The sequence below is a fragment of the Engystomops pustulosus genome, chromosome 5, assembly GCF_040894005.1.
Source record: "Engystomops pustulosus chromosome 5, aEngPut4.maternal, whole genome shotgun sequence".
Classification (NCBI taxonomy): Eukaryota; Metazoa; Chordata; class Amphibia; order Anura; family Leptodactylidae; genus Engystomops; species Engystomops pustulosus.
The window spans coordinates 194839283-194853497 of NC_092415.1; the positions used below are offsets into that span (position 1 = coordinate 194839283).

Genomic DNA, 14215 nt, shown 5'->3' on the forward strand with positions numbered 1-14215 from the left:
AGTGTTGGGGGCACCTGGACTTCATGTATCAGCTGTAGGAGTGCTGGGGGCACCTGGACTTCATGTATCAGGTGTATGAGTGCTGGGGGCACCTGGACTTCATGTATCAGATGTAGGACCGCTGGGGGCACCTGGATTTCATAAATCAGGTGTAGGAGTGCTGGGGGCACCTGGATTTCATGAATCAGGTGTAGGGGTACTTGGGGGCACCTGGACTTCATGTATCAGGTGTAGAAGTACTGGGGGGCACCTAGACTTCCTGTACCAGGTGTAGGAGTGCTGGTGGGGGGCACGTGGACTTCATGTATCAGGTGTAGGAGTGCTGGGGGCACCTGGACTTCATGTATCAGGTGTATGAGTGCTGGGGGCACCTGGACTTTATGTATCAGGTGTATGAGTGCTGGGGGCACCTGGACTTCATGTATCAGGTGTAGATGTGCTGGGGGCACCTGGACTTCATGTATCAGGTGTAGGAGTGCTGGGGGCACCTGGACTTCATGTATCAGGTGTCTGAGTGCTGTGGGGCACATGGACTTCATGGATCAGGTGTAGGAGTGCTGTGGGGCACCTGGATTTCATGGATCAGGTGTAGGAGTGCTGTGGGGCACGTGGACTTCATGGATCAGGTGTAGGAGTGCTGGGGGCACCTGGACTTCATGGATCAGGTGTAGGAGTACTGGGGGGCACCTGGACCTCATGTATCAGGTGTAAGAGTTCTAGAGGAGAGCACCTGGACTTCATGTATCAGGTGTAAGAGTGCTGGGGGGCGCTGGACTTCATGTATCAGGTGTAGGAGTACTGGGGGGCACCTGGACCTCATGTATCAGGTGTAGGAGTACTGGGGGGCACCTGGACCTCATGTATCAGGTGTAGGAGTACTGGGGGGCACCTGGACCTCATGTATCAGGTGTCTGAGTGCTGGGGGGCACCTGGGGGGACTTCATGTATCAGGTGTCTGAGTGCTGGGGGGCACCTGGACTTCATGTATCAGGCGTAGGAGTGCTGTGGGGCACCTGGACCTCATGTATCAGGTGTAGGAGTACTGTGGGGCACCTGGACCTCATGTATCAGGTGTAGGACAGCGGGGGGGGGGCACCTGGACTTCATGTATCAGGTGTAGGAGTGCTAGAGGAGGGCACCTGGACTTCATGTATCAGGTGTAGGAGTGCTGGGGGCACCTGGACCTCATGTATCAGGTGTAAGAGTTCTAGAGGAGAGCACCTGGACTTCATGTATCAGGTGTAAGAGTGCTGGGGGGCGCTGGACTTCATGTATCAGGTGTAGGAGTACTGGGGGGCACCTGGACCTCATGTATCAGGTGTAGGAGTACTGGGGGGCACCTGGACCTCATGTATCAGGTGTAGGAGTACTGGGGGGCACCTGGACCTCATGTATCAGGTGTATGAGTGCTGGGGGCACCTGGACTTCATGTATCAGGTGTCTGAGTGCTGGGGGGCACCTGGACTTCATGTATCAGGTGTCTGAGTGCTGGGGGGCACCTGGACTTCATGTATCAGGTGTCTGAGTGCTGGGGGCATCTGGATTTCATGTATCAGGTGTATGAGTGCTGGGGCACCTGGACTTCATGTATCAGGTGTAGGAGTGCTGGGGGGCACCTGGACTTCATGTATCAGGTGTAGGAGTGCTGGGGGGCACCTGGACTTCATGTATCAGGTGTAGGAGTGCTGGGGGGCACCTGGACTTCATGTATCAGGTGTAGGAGTGCTGGGGGCACCTGGACTTCATGTATCGGGTGTAGGAGTGCTGGGGGGCACCTGGACTTCATGTATCAGGTGTAGGAGTGCTGGGGGGCACCTGGACTTCATGTATCAGGTGTCTGAGTGCTGGGGGGCACCTGGACTTCATGTATCAGGTGTCTGAGTGCTGGGGGGCACCTGGACTTCATGTATCAGGTGTAGGAGTGCTGTGGGGCACCTGGACCTCATGTATCAGGTGTAGGAGTGCTGTGGGGCACCTGGACCTCATGTATCAGGTGTAGGAGTACTGGGGGGCACCTGTACCTCATGTATCAGGTGTAGGAGTACTGGGGGGCACCTGGACCTCATGTATCAGGTGTAGGACAGCGGGGGGGGGGGGCACCTGGACTTCATGTATCAGGTGTAGGAGTGCACCTGGACTTCATGTATCAGGTGTAGGAGTGCTGTGGGGCACCTGGACTTCTGGTATCAGGTGTAGGAGTGCTGTGGGGCACCTGGACTTCATGTATCAGGTGTAGGAGTACTGGGGGGCACCTGGACCTCATGTATCAGGTGTAGGAGTACTGGGGGGCACCTGGACCTCATGTATCAGGTGTAGGAGTGCTGTGGGGCACCTGGACTTCATGTATCAGGTGTAGGAGTACTGGGGGGCACCTGGACCTCATGTATCAGGTGTAGGAGTACTGGGGGGCACCTGGACCTCATGTATCAGCTGTAGGAGTACTGGGGGGCACCTGGACCTCATGTATCAGGTGTAGGAGTGCTGTGGGGCACCTGGACCTCATGTATCAGGTGTAGGAGAGCTGGAGGGCAACTGGACCTCATGTATCAGGTGTAGGAGTTGTGGGGTTTGGCAGCTTTGGTTTCCCTGGATGAGGGGGATGAAATGTTCTGCAGGAGGACTACACGTCCCATCATCCCCTGCATGACAGAATAATGGGACCTGCAGTGCCTCTTAAATATTTTGCAAGAAATGATAGAGTGGATGTGTAGATGACCCCTACCCTCCACCACAGTGCCTCCTCCGTCCTCCCCGGTGCCTCCTCCGTCCTCCCCGGTGCCTCCTCCGTCCTCCCCGATGCCTCCTCCGTCCTCCCCGGTGCCTCCTCCGATGCCTCCTCCCAGCTCCTTCCTCAGCAAAGCAACAGCAGCGGCGATGTCAGCCAATCAGCGGGCGCCTCTCATGCTCGCGCCTCCGGCAGCACCAGGACCCGGACAGTCTGCTGCTGGGAGAGAGCGCTGGACCCGGCACCGGTACCGAGGAGAGAGCAGCATGAGCCCGCACCGGAACCGCCGCCCGCACTGACCCCTGCATACAGGTGAGACACTGCCAGCACCACCATCATCATCATCTACACTATTACCCCCATCATCCTAATGCACTGTGCAGCTGGTGAGGGGCATGACCTGTACAATGACGAGGGAGATGTATATATACTGTATATACTGCATCCTGTCCTGAGGATAGATAAAAGGTCATTTTATGTGTAGGTGGATACAGAAACAGGAGAGATAGATAGATAGAGAGATAGAGGAGATAGAGAGATAGAGGAGATAGATAGATGGATAGGAGATAGATAGATATGAGATAGATAGATAGATAAATATGAGTTAGGGCAGATTCACCCTGGAGCTCCCGTTGCGTTTTATCTCTGTTTTGATCCGTTTTGTCCACACAAAAAAACTGAAGATTATCATTGGTTAGAATAATTCGTGGCTTCTTAGTCTCATCAGTGAAAAACAGACCTGTCCTCAGTTTTTTTTGTGGACTCATAGGGGCATAGGGGACTAATTGGTTGTATTTTAGTGACTGTTTAGGCGCTTTGTGTTACTTGCGCAATTTTCTATTCTATTCTATTTCCAGCGGTGCGCCGGAGCCCCCCGTGTAGCAGTTTTGTCCCTAATTTGTCTCTGTATTTCTCCCGCTTCCAGATGTTTGCGCTAACAATGGTTTGCACCTAAAAGGGCTTAAATAATTGCGCAAAACACTCCAATCCTGACCATTCGCAGGAAAGACAATGGCAGGAGTTTTTTTCTTAATTTGTGCCTTAAAAAACCTGCATTTGACGGCTGACACTACAAAGACAAATGAGGTGAAAAAAAGAGTTACTAGAGGTGCAAAAAGAGCACAGGGAAAGGGGGAACATAGATAAATGACCCCCATAGACTTCTAGGGGGACATTGATCATATGCTGGTGCTAAATGCGTCAGAATATGATGCTGTGCCCCCCCCCCCCCAGCTTAGCTTTCGCCGGATCTATTTGGAGGCTCAGTGCCGGGAATTGCGACTAAATCATGGCTTTTACGCCTATTTTCAGACGTACAAGCTGTGATAAATTTGGCGCAATGGCTTAGGTAAACATCCGTGAAAATCTGTCTGAAAAAAGAATCGGGAAATGTATCAAGTGACTTGTACAAAAATGTCGGCCCCATTCCTTTTAGGGATCAGGTACATCCGCTCTCTCTTCCCTTGATGTCAGGATCTTGTGCAACCATAAAATAAGGGGCAGGATTGAGTCATGTGACATTTGGAGATGTTATACATTGTATAAAAGTGGAATTATCCTTTAACCAGATCCTGGAGTCAGCGCCATCCTCTCCATGACCTCCGCACTGCTTCCTATTATGTAAATATCTTCTAATGAGGTCATGTAATTACAGGATAACTTCCCAGATGATTATATTTAGGGTGAGGTATTATCACCTAATTAATCACATCCTCTTATGTAATTACATACTCCAGGTAATCACTATCATTTATTACATGTAGATGTCATCTTAATGGTATTAGTTGTGTTACACTTACCTGTATACTATTTTGCTGAATTTTTAAAGTCATATCATACGATGAAGTTTTGCAGAAGGATACATTTTTAAATTAATATTATATTGGCTACTGGCTGAGCTTTACGAGACATATTTTAATTGTTCTTAATTAAAGGCAAGTTCTAAAACCCAATAAGGAACAACTGATATTATAAGCTACTTAGAAAGTTGTTGACTATTTACATCCAATGATAGAGAAAGCCTGTGAGTCCTGCTTCACCCTCCCACTCATAGAGAAAGCCTGTGAGTCCCGATTTCCCGACCCACTCTTAGGGTTCATTCACACACCATGTGCTGGAGGTGAGGAGGGGCTGACCCCTCCTACCTCCATAGGAAACAGCGGCGCACGGCCGCACACTTTTTGCACACATCTTTTTGCGGTGTGCGACGCGGATCGGTGCCACATATGTGTGGCATCATACCGCCGCCAGGCCGCCATTGCCGTGTATGGGGACGCATATGCGGCCGCAAATTTGCAGACGCATGTACATCCCCATGAAAGGCCGTGTGAATGAGCCCTTAGGGCAGTGATGGCAAACCTTTTAGACACCGAGTGCCCAAACTACAACCAAAACCCACATATTTTTTGCAAAGTGCCAATGCAATAATTTAAGCAATAACTTATTATTCCCTGTTCTTTCACAGGTTTAAATTGTATAGGCACCTGAGGACACCAATACAGTAGAAAGAAGGAGAAGAAGTTAGGATTATCATTGTAGCTTCCTTCTAGAGTCCTGGGCTCCCTGGGACTGCAAGAGGCCTTGAGCCCTGTCTGGCGAACCCTGCCCTGGGGTGATGGTCGGAGTGCCCATATAGGGGGCTATGAGTGCCTCCTCTGGCACCCGTGCCATAGGTTCGCCACCACTGCCTTAGTCCTGATTTCCCGACCCACTCATAGAGAAAGCCTTTGAGTCCTGATTCCCTGACCCATTCTTGGAGAAAGCCTGTGAATCCTTCTTTCCCCACCCACTCATAGAGAAAGCCTGTGAGTCCTTCTTTCCCCACCCACTCATAAAGAAAACCTGTGAGTCCTGCTCTCCCTTCCCACTCATAGAGAAATCATATGAGCCCTGCTTCCCCCTCCCATTCATAGAGAAAGCTTGTGAGTCCGTATTTCTCACTCAGTCATAGAGAAAGCTTGTGAGTCCTCAATTCTTCAGTGGTGACTAATTGTTTCTAGTCTGATGGGACCAGATGCACGGGAGACTAGGTGCTTCCAGGTAGCCATTTTGAGACAAGAAGAGCACCATCAGGTTTTCCATCAGAATATACTAGCCATAGACCTTACTATTGTTGCAATATGATCAAATCTTATATTTGACAGAAATCTTTCTCTTTTTTAGCTAAATCAACATAAAAAGCATCTTCTGAGCAATGGAATCCATCACCATGATGGGAAGTCCAAAGAACGTGAACGAAACCTTTTTGCCAAATGGAACAAATGGCATAAAAGAAGACAAGACCACCATAGGAATACTCGGAAGTGGAGACTTTGCCAAGTCCTTGACCATACGGCTCATAAGATGCGGCTATCATGTGGTCATCGGAAGCCGAGAGCCCAAATGCGCCGCCGACTTCTTCCCGCACGTGGTGGACGTGACTCACCATGAAGACGCCATATTGAAAGCAAACATCATATTTGTAGCAATACATAGAGAACATTACTCTGCTTTGTGGGACCTGAAGCATTTATTGGCTGGGAAAATCCTGGTGGACGTCAGCAATAACATGAGAGTGGATCAGTACCCCGAATCCAACGCAGAATATTTATCTTCGCTCTTCCCAGACTGCTATGTGGTGAAAGGGTTCAACGTGGTTTCTGCATGGGCATTGCAATTAGGCCCGAAAGATGCCAGCAGCCAGGTACGTTCCATGCTGCCGACCTTGTTATGTTTTCATAGCCATGGTGGTGACGTATGATGTCCTGTCATCATACAGTGACAGATTTTATCTATGTAAACATCAACAAGGTCCTTCGTAAGACATTCCCCATGACGCCAGCGCTTACTCAGAGCTATTTTCGGATTGTTATTATTTAGGAATTTACATACTTGGCCTCAAAGTAAAACCTGTAGTCATTTAAGACATAAAGGCTTATTAGGTGTCATGGATAAAACAGCTGGAAAGTTTGTAGAAACAACATCCATTAGGGCTAATTTCTGATATTTCTTTAATGCTATATTCACACAACCATATCGGGGATGTATATATACCGACGTATATACGCCATATATACGTCCCCCATAGGCGGCAATGGGTCTCCATACATCGCTGTGGAGGGCTCCTCTCCCCGCTGCCGATGTGTGCCAGCCGTGCTACGGTACGGCAGGCACACGTCGTGTGAATGTAGCCCAAGTGTATGTGCACACATGACATGAAATTTCTGTGACTAAAAAATGAGTCCTATTATCTTTATAATATTTGCATGAATCTATGTATAGGCCTCCAAAACATTCCTATTAAAAATACAACTGATTTTTAGTCACAGAAATTTCTGGGAACAAAACCTGCCACATGCGAGTAGAAACCAACCAGAGCTCAGCTTTTATTTCTCAAACTGCTCTGGTAAAGTAAGAGCTGCGCTGTGATTGGTTGCTATAAGTAACGAGGCCTGCTAGGTTAGTTTTGAGAAATGAAGCCTATTTTCTTTTGCTAAGAAACTGGTCCTGATCAGGGGCCTCCCATGTGATAACCCATTATATACAGCAGAGGTCAATAGAATATTTTGGGCTTTAGGTCATCGCCAGATAAATCTAGGAACAAATTTTGCCCTTTTATTACTTTAATTGGCAAGAAAAAACAATCCAAGAGTTAGAAGCTTCTGAGGTCAACTGGCTACCTAAGACTTGACAAATGTTGTTATAGGCCCAGTTCACACTTGTCTCTTGTTGGAGTTCCTATATTTTGTTTATAAGGAGAACCCCTGATCACCTATGATCTCTTATACATAAATGAAAAGAAAATGACATGCGGCTTCCAGTTTAGGAAACGGTCGTCACCCTCATTGGCCTCTTTGCACCTAAGTTTTTATCATCCATTCCTTAAATGATAAATATGGAAGTCTAACAGATCCTTTAAACGTCCATTGATTTCAATAAACTTCTGATGGCTTCCGTTAGTGTCCTTCTTTCTGTTAGCGCTTCCATTATTTGAGGCGGAAGCAATAGTTCTGCAGATTCTGTCCAAATTTCAGCTCAGATAATGGAAATCAATGGATAATTTATATCATCTGTTAGCTTATTATTCATTATCATCATTTTAATGACGGATTGTAATAACGGAGGTTCCAATCCAGATGTGAACTGATGCTATGGCAATATATATGGCAGTATATAGGGTGGCATCCTATGTTAAGGACCCTTATGTCTTGACCAGTTACAAAGAGCGCCTCTTATTCTGCAGGACCTGTCCTATATCACACACACACACATTTTATTTTTTAACACCATACATAGAATACATTGTGTGTCCTGCAGAGGCGCTGCAGGGAAGTTGAGCATCCAGTTTCCTCAAAGATTACAGTCTGAAGGCAAGGGGTGCCAATAGGGAGATTCTTTATGATTTGCATATTTTAGTCATTTAGAGTAAAGAAGTATATAAGCCCTTTTCTACATGCATATAGGTGTTATCATCAGCTACAGTCTTCTAATAATTTCCAATGTTCTTGCAGGTCTATATTTGCAGCAATAACGTTCAGGCTCGCCATCAGGTCATCGAACTTGCCCGTCAGATGAATTTCATCCCCATTGACATGGGCACGCTATCGTCCTCCAGGGAGATTGAGAACTTGCCCCTGCGCCTCTTCACCCCATGGAAGGGCCCGGTGGTGATCGCCATCAGCCTGGCCACTTTCTTCTTTGTATATTCCTTCATTCGGGACATTATTCATCCGTATTTTAAAAACCAGCAGAGCGACTTCTACAAGATCCCCATCGAGATTGTCAATAAGACGTTGCCCATCGTGGCCATCACCCTGCTGTCTTTGGTGTACTTGGCGGGACTCCTGGCCGCCGCTCACCAGCTGTACTATGGCACAAAGTATAGGCGGTTTCCTCCTTGGCTGGAGAACTGGCTGCAGTGTAGAAAACAGCTGGGGCTCCTCAGCTTCTTCTTTGCAGCCGTGCATGTTGTGTATAGTATGTGTTTACCAATGAGGAGGTCGGAGCGCTACACATTCCTGAACGCCGCCTATCAACAGGTAAGGTGGCAATGTCACGCACCTGCATACATAAAAGGGCTCCTCTACACCTTATGTTTGGAAAAGATCCCAGCAGGTGGAAGAAGGAACATCCTTGTTTAGCTCTTCCTTCCTGCTCCTGCTGGGATCCAATCCAAGAAGTAATTATAGACCTGAAGAAGGTTTGACGCTTACACTTAAGAAAATACTACCAGATCTTCTAAGGGCCAGTTCACATTCGCGTTCAGAATTCCACTATACATTTTCTGTTTTTGGAAAACAGATATAAAACAGACAGATCCATTAATAGCAAAGTGCTTGGTTTACAATGATTGATGCTGGTGGTAGATTTCTTTTAAGGGTAGAGTCACATGTTCCAGCTGACAGCCCCACCACAAGCACATACTACAGGCTTTAGAGTATTACAGTTAAAACTAAGGATTTACCTGCAATGTTGGCAAGTCATAGGCTGCAGAATGTAAGTGGGACCTCGGACATGGTGGTAGCAGCAGCTGCAAATTGTAGTAGGATTTCAAGGAGTTATGACACATTAGACACTTACACCCTATCCACATGGGGATATGTATCTGATCACAGGGTTAAACAGCAGTCGGACTCCACAACAATCAGAAAAATCCACAGGTGGATTAAGAGAACAGGTGACTGAAGGTCCCCTGAAGTTCTACGTACCCAACTGTGCACTGGGTTAACCATCCCATAACCTGCCCTACAAGTCACATAGTAGTGATAGAAGTGCATGCTCAACATATGTGATTTAAAGATCTGTACATAAAGCGTATATAATTTTTTTTATCTGGTAGTGTCTGAATAGACTGGTCATTTAGGGCTATACAGTGGCACAACATGTTATGGGATGCATGCATTGCAACTATAGGGTGAAGCCATGAAAACATCCTTTAGTTGACTTTGTCTTTACTGATCCATTCCTAGGTGCACGGTAATGTGGGGAACTCGTGGAATGAAGAAGAAGTGTGGAGAGTGGAAATGTACATCTCCTTTGGTATCATGAGCCTTGGACTCCTCTCCCTGTTGGCCGTCACTTCTATCCCGTCTGTCAATAGTGCCTTAAACTGGCGGGAGTTCAGCTTCATTCAGGTACAAAAATATATATATACGGTAACCCCTAAAATGTAGCTCATATAAATATACAACCCAGGGCTACTCTAACTGTACATTGCTCCCTTTATAGAGAGCAGAAATCGTCCTACGGGTGGAAGGTATAGAGGTATAGAACGTACGCGCTGTACAGGAACTTTGTATATAGACAAGTCCTGCAATGTTCTAGTATACTTTGTGTTTCAACTATGGAGAGATACATGGTGCACTGCGCCATAATACGGGGTAAGATAGGACATGTCCTATCTTTTCCCTGGGTACAGAGCGGTATGGTGCCGCACGTGTGCTGCACCGTGCCGCTCCGTGCGCCCATTGGCGGCCTATGGGGGATGTATATTCGGCAGCCACAAGCTTGCGGCCGTATATACGTCCTCCAACAGTCGTGTGAATGTAGCCTTAGTGTAATTAGAGTAATACACACGTTATACACGGCTTTCCTATTAGGGCTTCTAAACAATGCAGCATTCATTTCTCATCTGCTGCTTGCACTCTACGAGAGAAACTGGAGAAGAAGGATAAAGTGACTTCTCTAAGTTAAGATGAAAAGAGAATGTTGAGCAGGAAGATGGAATTATTGATAATGAGCGATAAACCTGAAATCTAAGCCACCAGGAGATCTGTATAATATCACATGTGATGTACAGCACAGAGCTCTGTATATCTTATATACAAGTTTTATATCACTGCGCTATATAGAAAATTAGAAACTTAGCAAAAATTATCTCAAAGGATTTTGTGTTTCTCAATAGTGACAGACATTTCTTTTTCATGTACTTTTTGATTCGTTAAACAGTTCCTTCCTTTATGTGTCAACAGCTTCTATGCAGACTTGTACATTCCCATGGTAACAGACTGCAAACAAGTCCGTTGTAGTCTGATCTTGTAGTCACTTGTTTTTAATACATCCGCCCCTATGTCATCTCCTTCAGTATGTTGTCATACAAAATTTTTTTAAAGATTTTTTTATAATGTTTTTTTTCTCCCCCCCAGTCCACCCTCGGATATGTCGCCTTGTTGATCAGCACCTTCCACGTTTTGATATATGGCTGGAAAAGGGCCTTCGAGGAAGAGTACTACCGGTTTTACACCCCTCCGACCTTCGTCTTAGCGCTGGTCCTACCCACAATAGTCATCCTTGGGAAGATTGTATTACTCTGCCCGTGCGTCAGCAAAAAGTTACGACGGATTAAAAGGGGCTGGGAGAAGAGTCACTTCAAGGAAAATCCCGGTAGCGCCGCAGCACACGTCTCTCCCGAGAGAGTCACGGTGATGTGATGAGACACGTGCACGCTGTCTGCACTCCATTTAGCCTTCTTGCCAGCAGGGGGCGTAACAAGCTCATATGGCAGCACGATAGTAGGAAATAATGTGGCGGATATTGCTACTGATCCCTTCTTTTTATTCCCATTCACACCAGCTGAAATTAAGGAGCGCCTGTTGCCCGTATACATTGGAAGTAGTAATTCTATGTAATGAATTCACATACATATTCAGCACAGCAGAGCTACTATTAGTATAATCAGCCCTGCATCCTAGTAAATCCATTCGTACCTTGGTTGTGATGCCTCTATAATCCCCCAGGGGGCAATATAATATTGTATATAAATGGGTCTACTGCAGTAACAATGAGGGTAATATGGTTAAATAATGCCATCATTCCCTGGCTTAACCTCACAAGCTACAACTTAAAATAGGTCATTGTAGGTGGGACACTCCTCATGGGTGGAGTTTATTTGTCTACACACATAAACCCCACCCACGAGGAGTCTCCCACCTACAATAACCATGGCCAGTGAGATTTAGGTCAATGCTGCAAAACAATCCAGCTAGCAATTAGAAAACTTGGGCTATATATTGCAATGTAGACCATATAAAAGACATGGGTGTAATCATGGGGGCAGTTAGGTTCCTGTGCTGCAATTTTAGATTAATTTACTGCTCATGATATGACTCCCCATAGAGATGAATCAGAACACTCCAGTGCTAGTAATTTATGGAATCCTGATCAATTTATTATAGAACATTACATGCGCAACAGCAATATTTTAATTTCTCATGAGGATGTTCTAGTGCTAACAAGACCAAGGCCTAAGCTTGCCCTCAAAACTCCCCCCTTCCAATGTATATATGCAACAGGTCTGTCTTAATTCACAACATCTAGAATATTTCATCAACTTTATGCACAAAAATGCTTTTGATATGGATACAAGACTAAAAAAAAAGAGACAGTGTGCAGTGCCCAGTGGAGCCCTCTGGTGGCAGCGCTGATACTGCACCTATTTATTTGCAGATCTAAAGCCAAGATATTATCAGTGCATTACCACGGCCTGTTGTAGAATAGAGTTCCAATAACCGCTTCATCATGTGGCAATAACATTTTAAGATATTAACCCTCCAAAATCAAAAATGTGCCACTAAATGTTAGTCTTTGGGTCATCCTATTTTGTCAAATCAGAAAAATCTGCCTTTTATACCTCTTTGGGGGTGAATTTGTTCTCAGCAGGTTTGTTTTAAGGCAATGTCCTTGCAATTTCCTAATTATTATGGCTACGTAGTTTATTTAAAGGGGTGTCCCAGGATTAAAATATTGACGACCTGTCTCGGGTCATCAGTATCAGATTGATAAAGGTTAGAAATCTGTTGCTTCTGCCGGTTTCTGTAGTCTAAACGCTGCTCACTAAACCCAGCGCCATACGTTTTATAGTGGCAGTACTTGGTATTGCAGCCCAGCTTCATTTACATGAATGGGACTGAGACATGTCACCGATAGATGCGGTATCACAGATCCATGGAACAACTCAAAAATGTTGGATCCCACCAAAATAATATTGATGACTTATCCTATGGGTAATTTATCAGTAATTTATAGCCCTGTAAAACTTTTTTACTTCAGTAAATTTTAGTTAGTGGTTTGATAGCACCAAAACAATCCCAAACAAGGAAAAATTTAAGCCTCAAATACCTGATAGGTGTTGAACCCCACCAATATAATATTAATGACTTATCTTATGTGTATTTTAGTCCTGGAAAACTTTATTACCTCAGTACAAGGGAGTTAGTGGCGTGATAGCCCCAAAAGCAAGGAAAAATTGACACTTCAAACAGCTGATAGGTGTTGGCCCCACGAATATAATATTGATGACTTGTTATATGGGTAATTACTCATTATTTTAGTACCAGAAAACTTTTTTACCTCAGTCCAAGGTAGTTGGGGGTGTAATAACAGCAAAAAATGATCCCAAAACGAGCAAAAGTTGACACCTCGAGCAGCTGATAGGTGTCTTTATTAGGACCAATTTGGCATGCTTTGTGCAGCACTGCGTAATCTGTAGGCGCTATATAAATAAAAAATTATTTATTTAGTATTTTAGTCCTGAAAAAGTTTTTTACCTCAGTAAATTTTAGTGGTTTGAAAGCGCCAAAACAATCCCAAAACCAGGAAAATTTGACACCTCAAACAGCTGATAGGTGTTGAACCCCGCCAATATAATATTAATGACTTATCTTATGTGTATTTTAGTCCTGGAAAACTTTTTTACCTCAGTACAAGGTAGTTAGTGGCGTGATAGCCCCAAAACAAGGAAAATTGACACCTCAAACAGCTGCTAGGTGTTGGCCCCCACCTATTGATGACTTATTAAATGGGTAATTAATTATTATTTTAGTCCTAGAAAACTTTTTTACCTCAGTCCAAGGTAGTTGGGGGTGTAATAACAGCAAAAAATTATCCCAAAACGGGCAAAAGTTGACACCTCAAACAGCTGACAGGTTTCTTTATCAATATTTTAGTCCTGGAAAACTTTTTTACCTCAGTCCGAGGCAGTTAGGGTTGTGATAGCACCAAAGCGGCCATATTTGAATTAAGCAATACTATAACATTCTATATATATATATATATATATATATAGTATAATATGTCCATACAATTTATCAGACGTGGATGATATTTAATGGTGATTTCTGTATTTTGGGGGCAATACCCATCAAGGGTCGTGCACTTTTCTCTATGTTCGTGCAGTGTTAAACCTCTTCTATGGTGTTACAGGGATTTCAGTAAGTGTACTGTGTTTTGTATTTGCCGTAATTCATCGTTCCATCCGCTTTCTGGTGACGTTGGATATTTTTCATTTTTATATGAGATTTGTATATTTCATTTTTTGCAATAGGAAATTAACGTAAAATGCAAATCATGATTGAAAATGATGTTGTTTAAGGGGTTTTACCCTCCATAGACATGTATAACATATCTGTAAATTTTGGAATGGAGTCCAACCCCCTAGACTACCATTTATTGGAAGAACTGTAATAATAGGGGTGTAGAAGATGAGGTTACACCTGATTAACTATATGAATGGTG

General features: G+C 45.0%; 1 protein-coding gene across 1 annotated transcript; it reads left to right on the forward strand.

The window, feature by feature from the left end:
• The first annotated feature begins 2845 nt into the window (after positions 1-2845).
• STEAP2 (STEAP2 metalloreductase) lies at positions 2846-11444 on the forward strand. The gene is made up of 5 exons (XM_072154234.1): positions 2846-3037; positions 5888-6407; positions 8215-8742; positions 9673-9837; positions 10849-11444. The coding sequence occupies exons 2-5, from the start codon at positions 5919-5921 to the stop codon at positions 11131-11133; spliced, it is 1467 nt and encodes a 488-aa protein (XP_072010335.1). The 5' UTR covers positions 2846-3037; positions 5888-5918; the 3' UTR covers positions 11134-11444.
• Positions 11445-14215: the final 2771 nt, after the last annotated feature.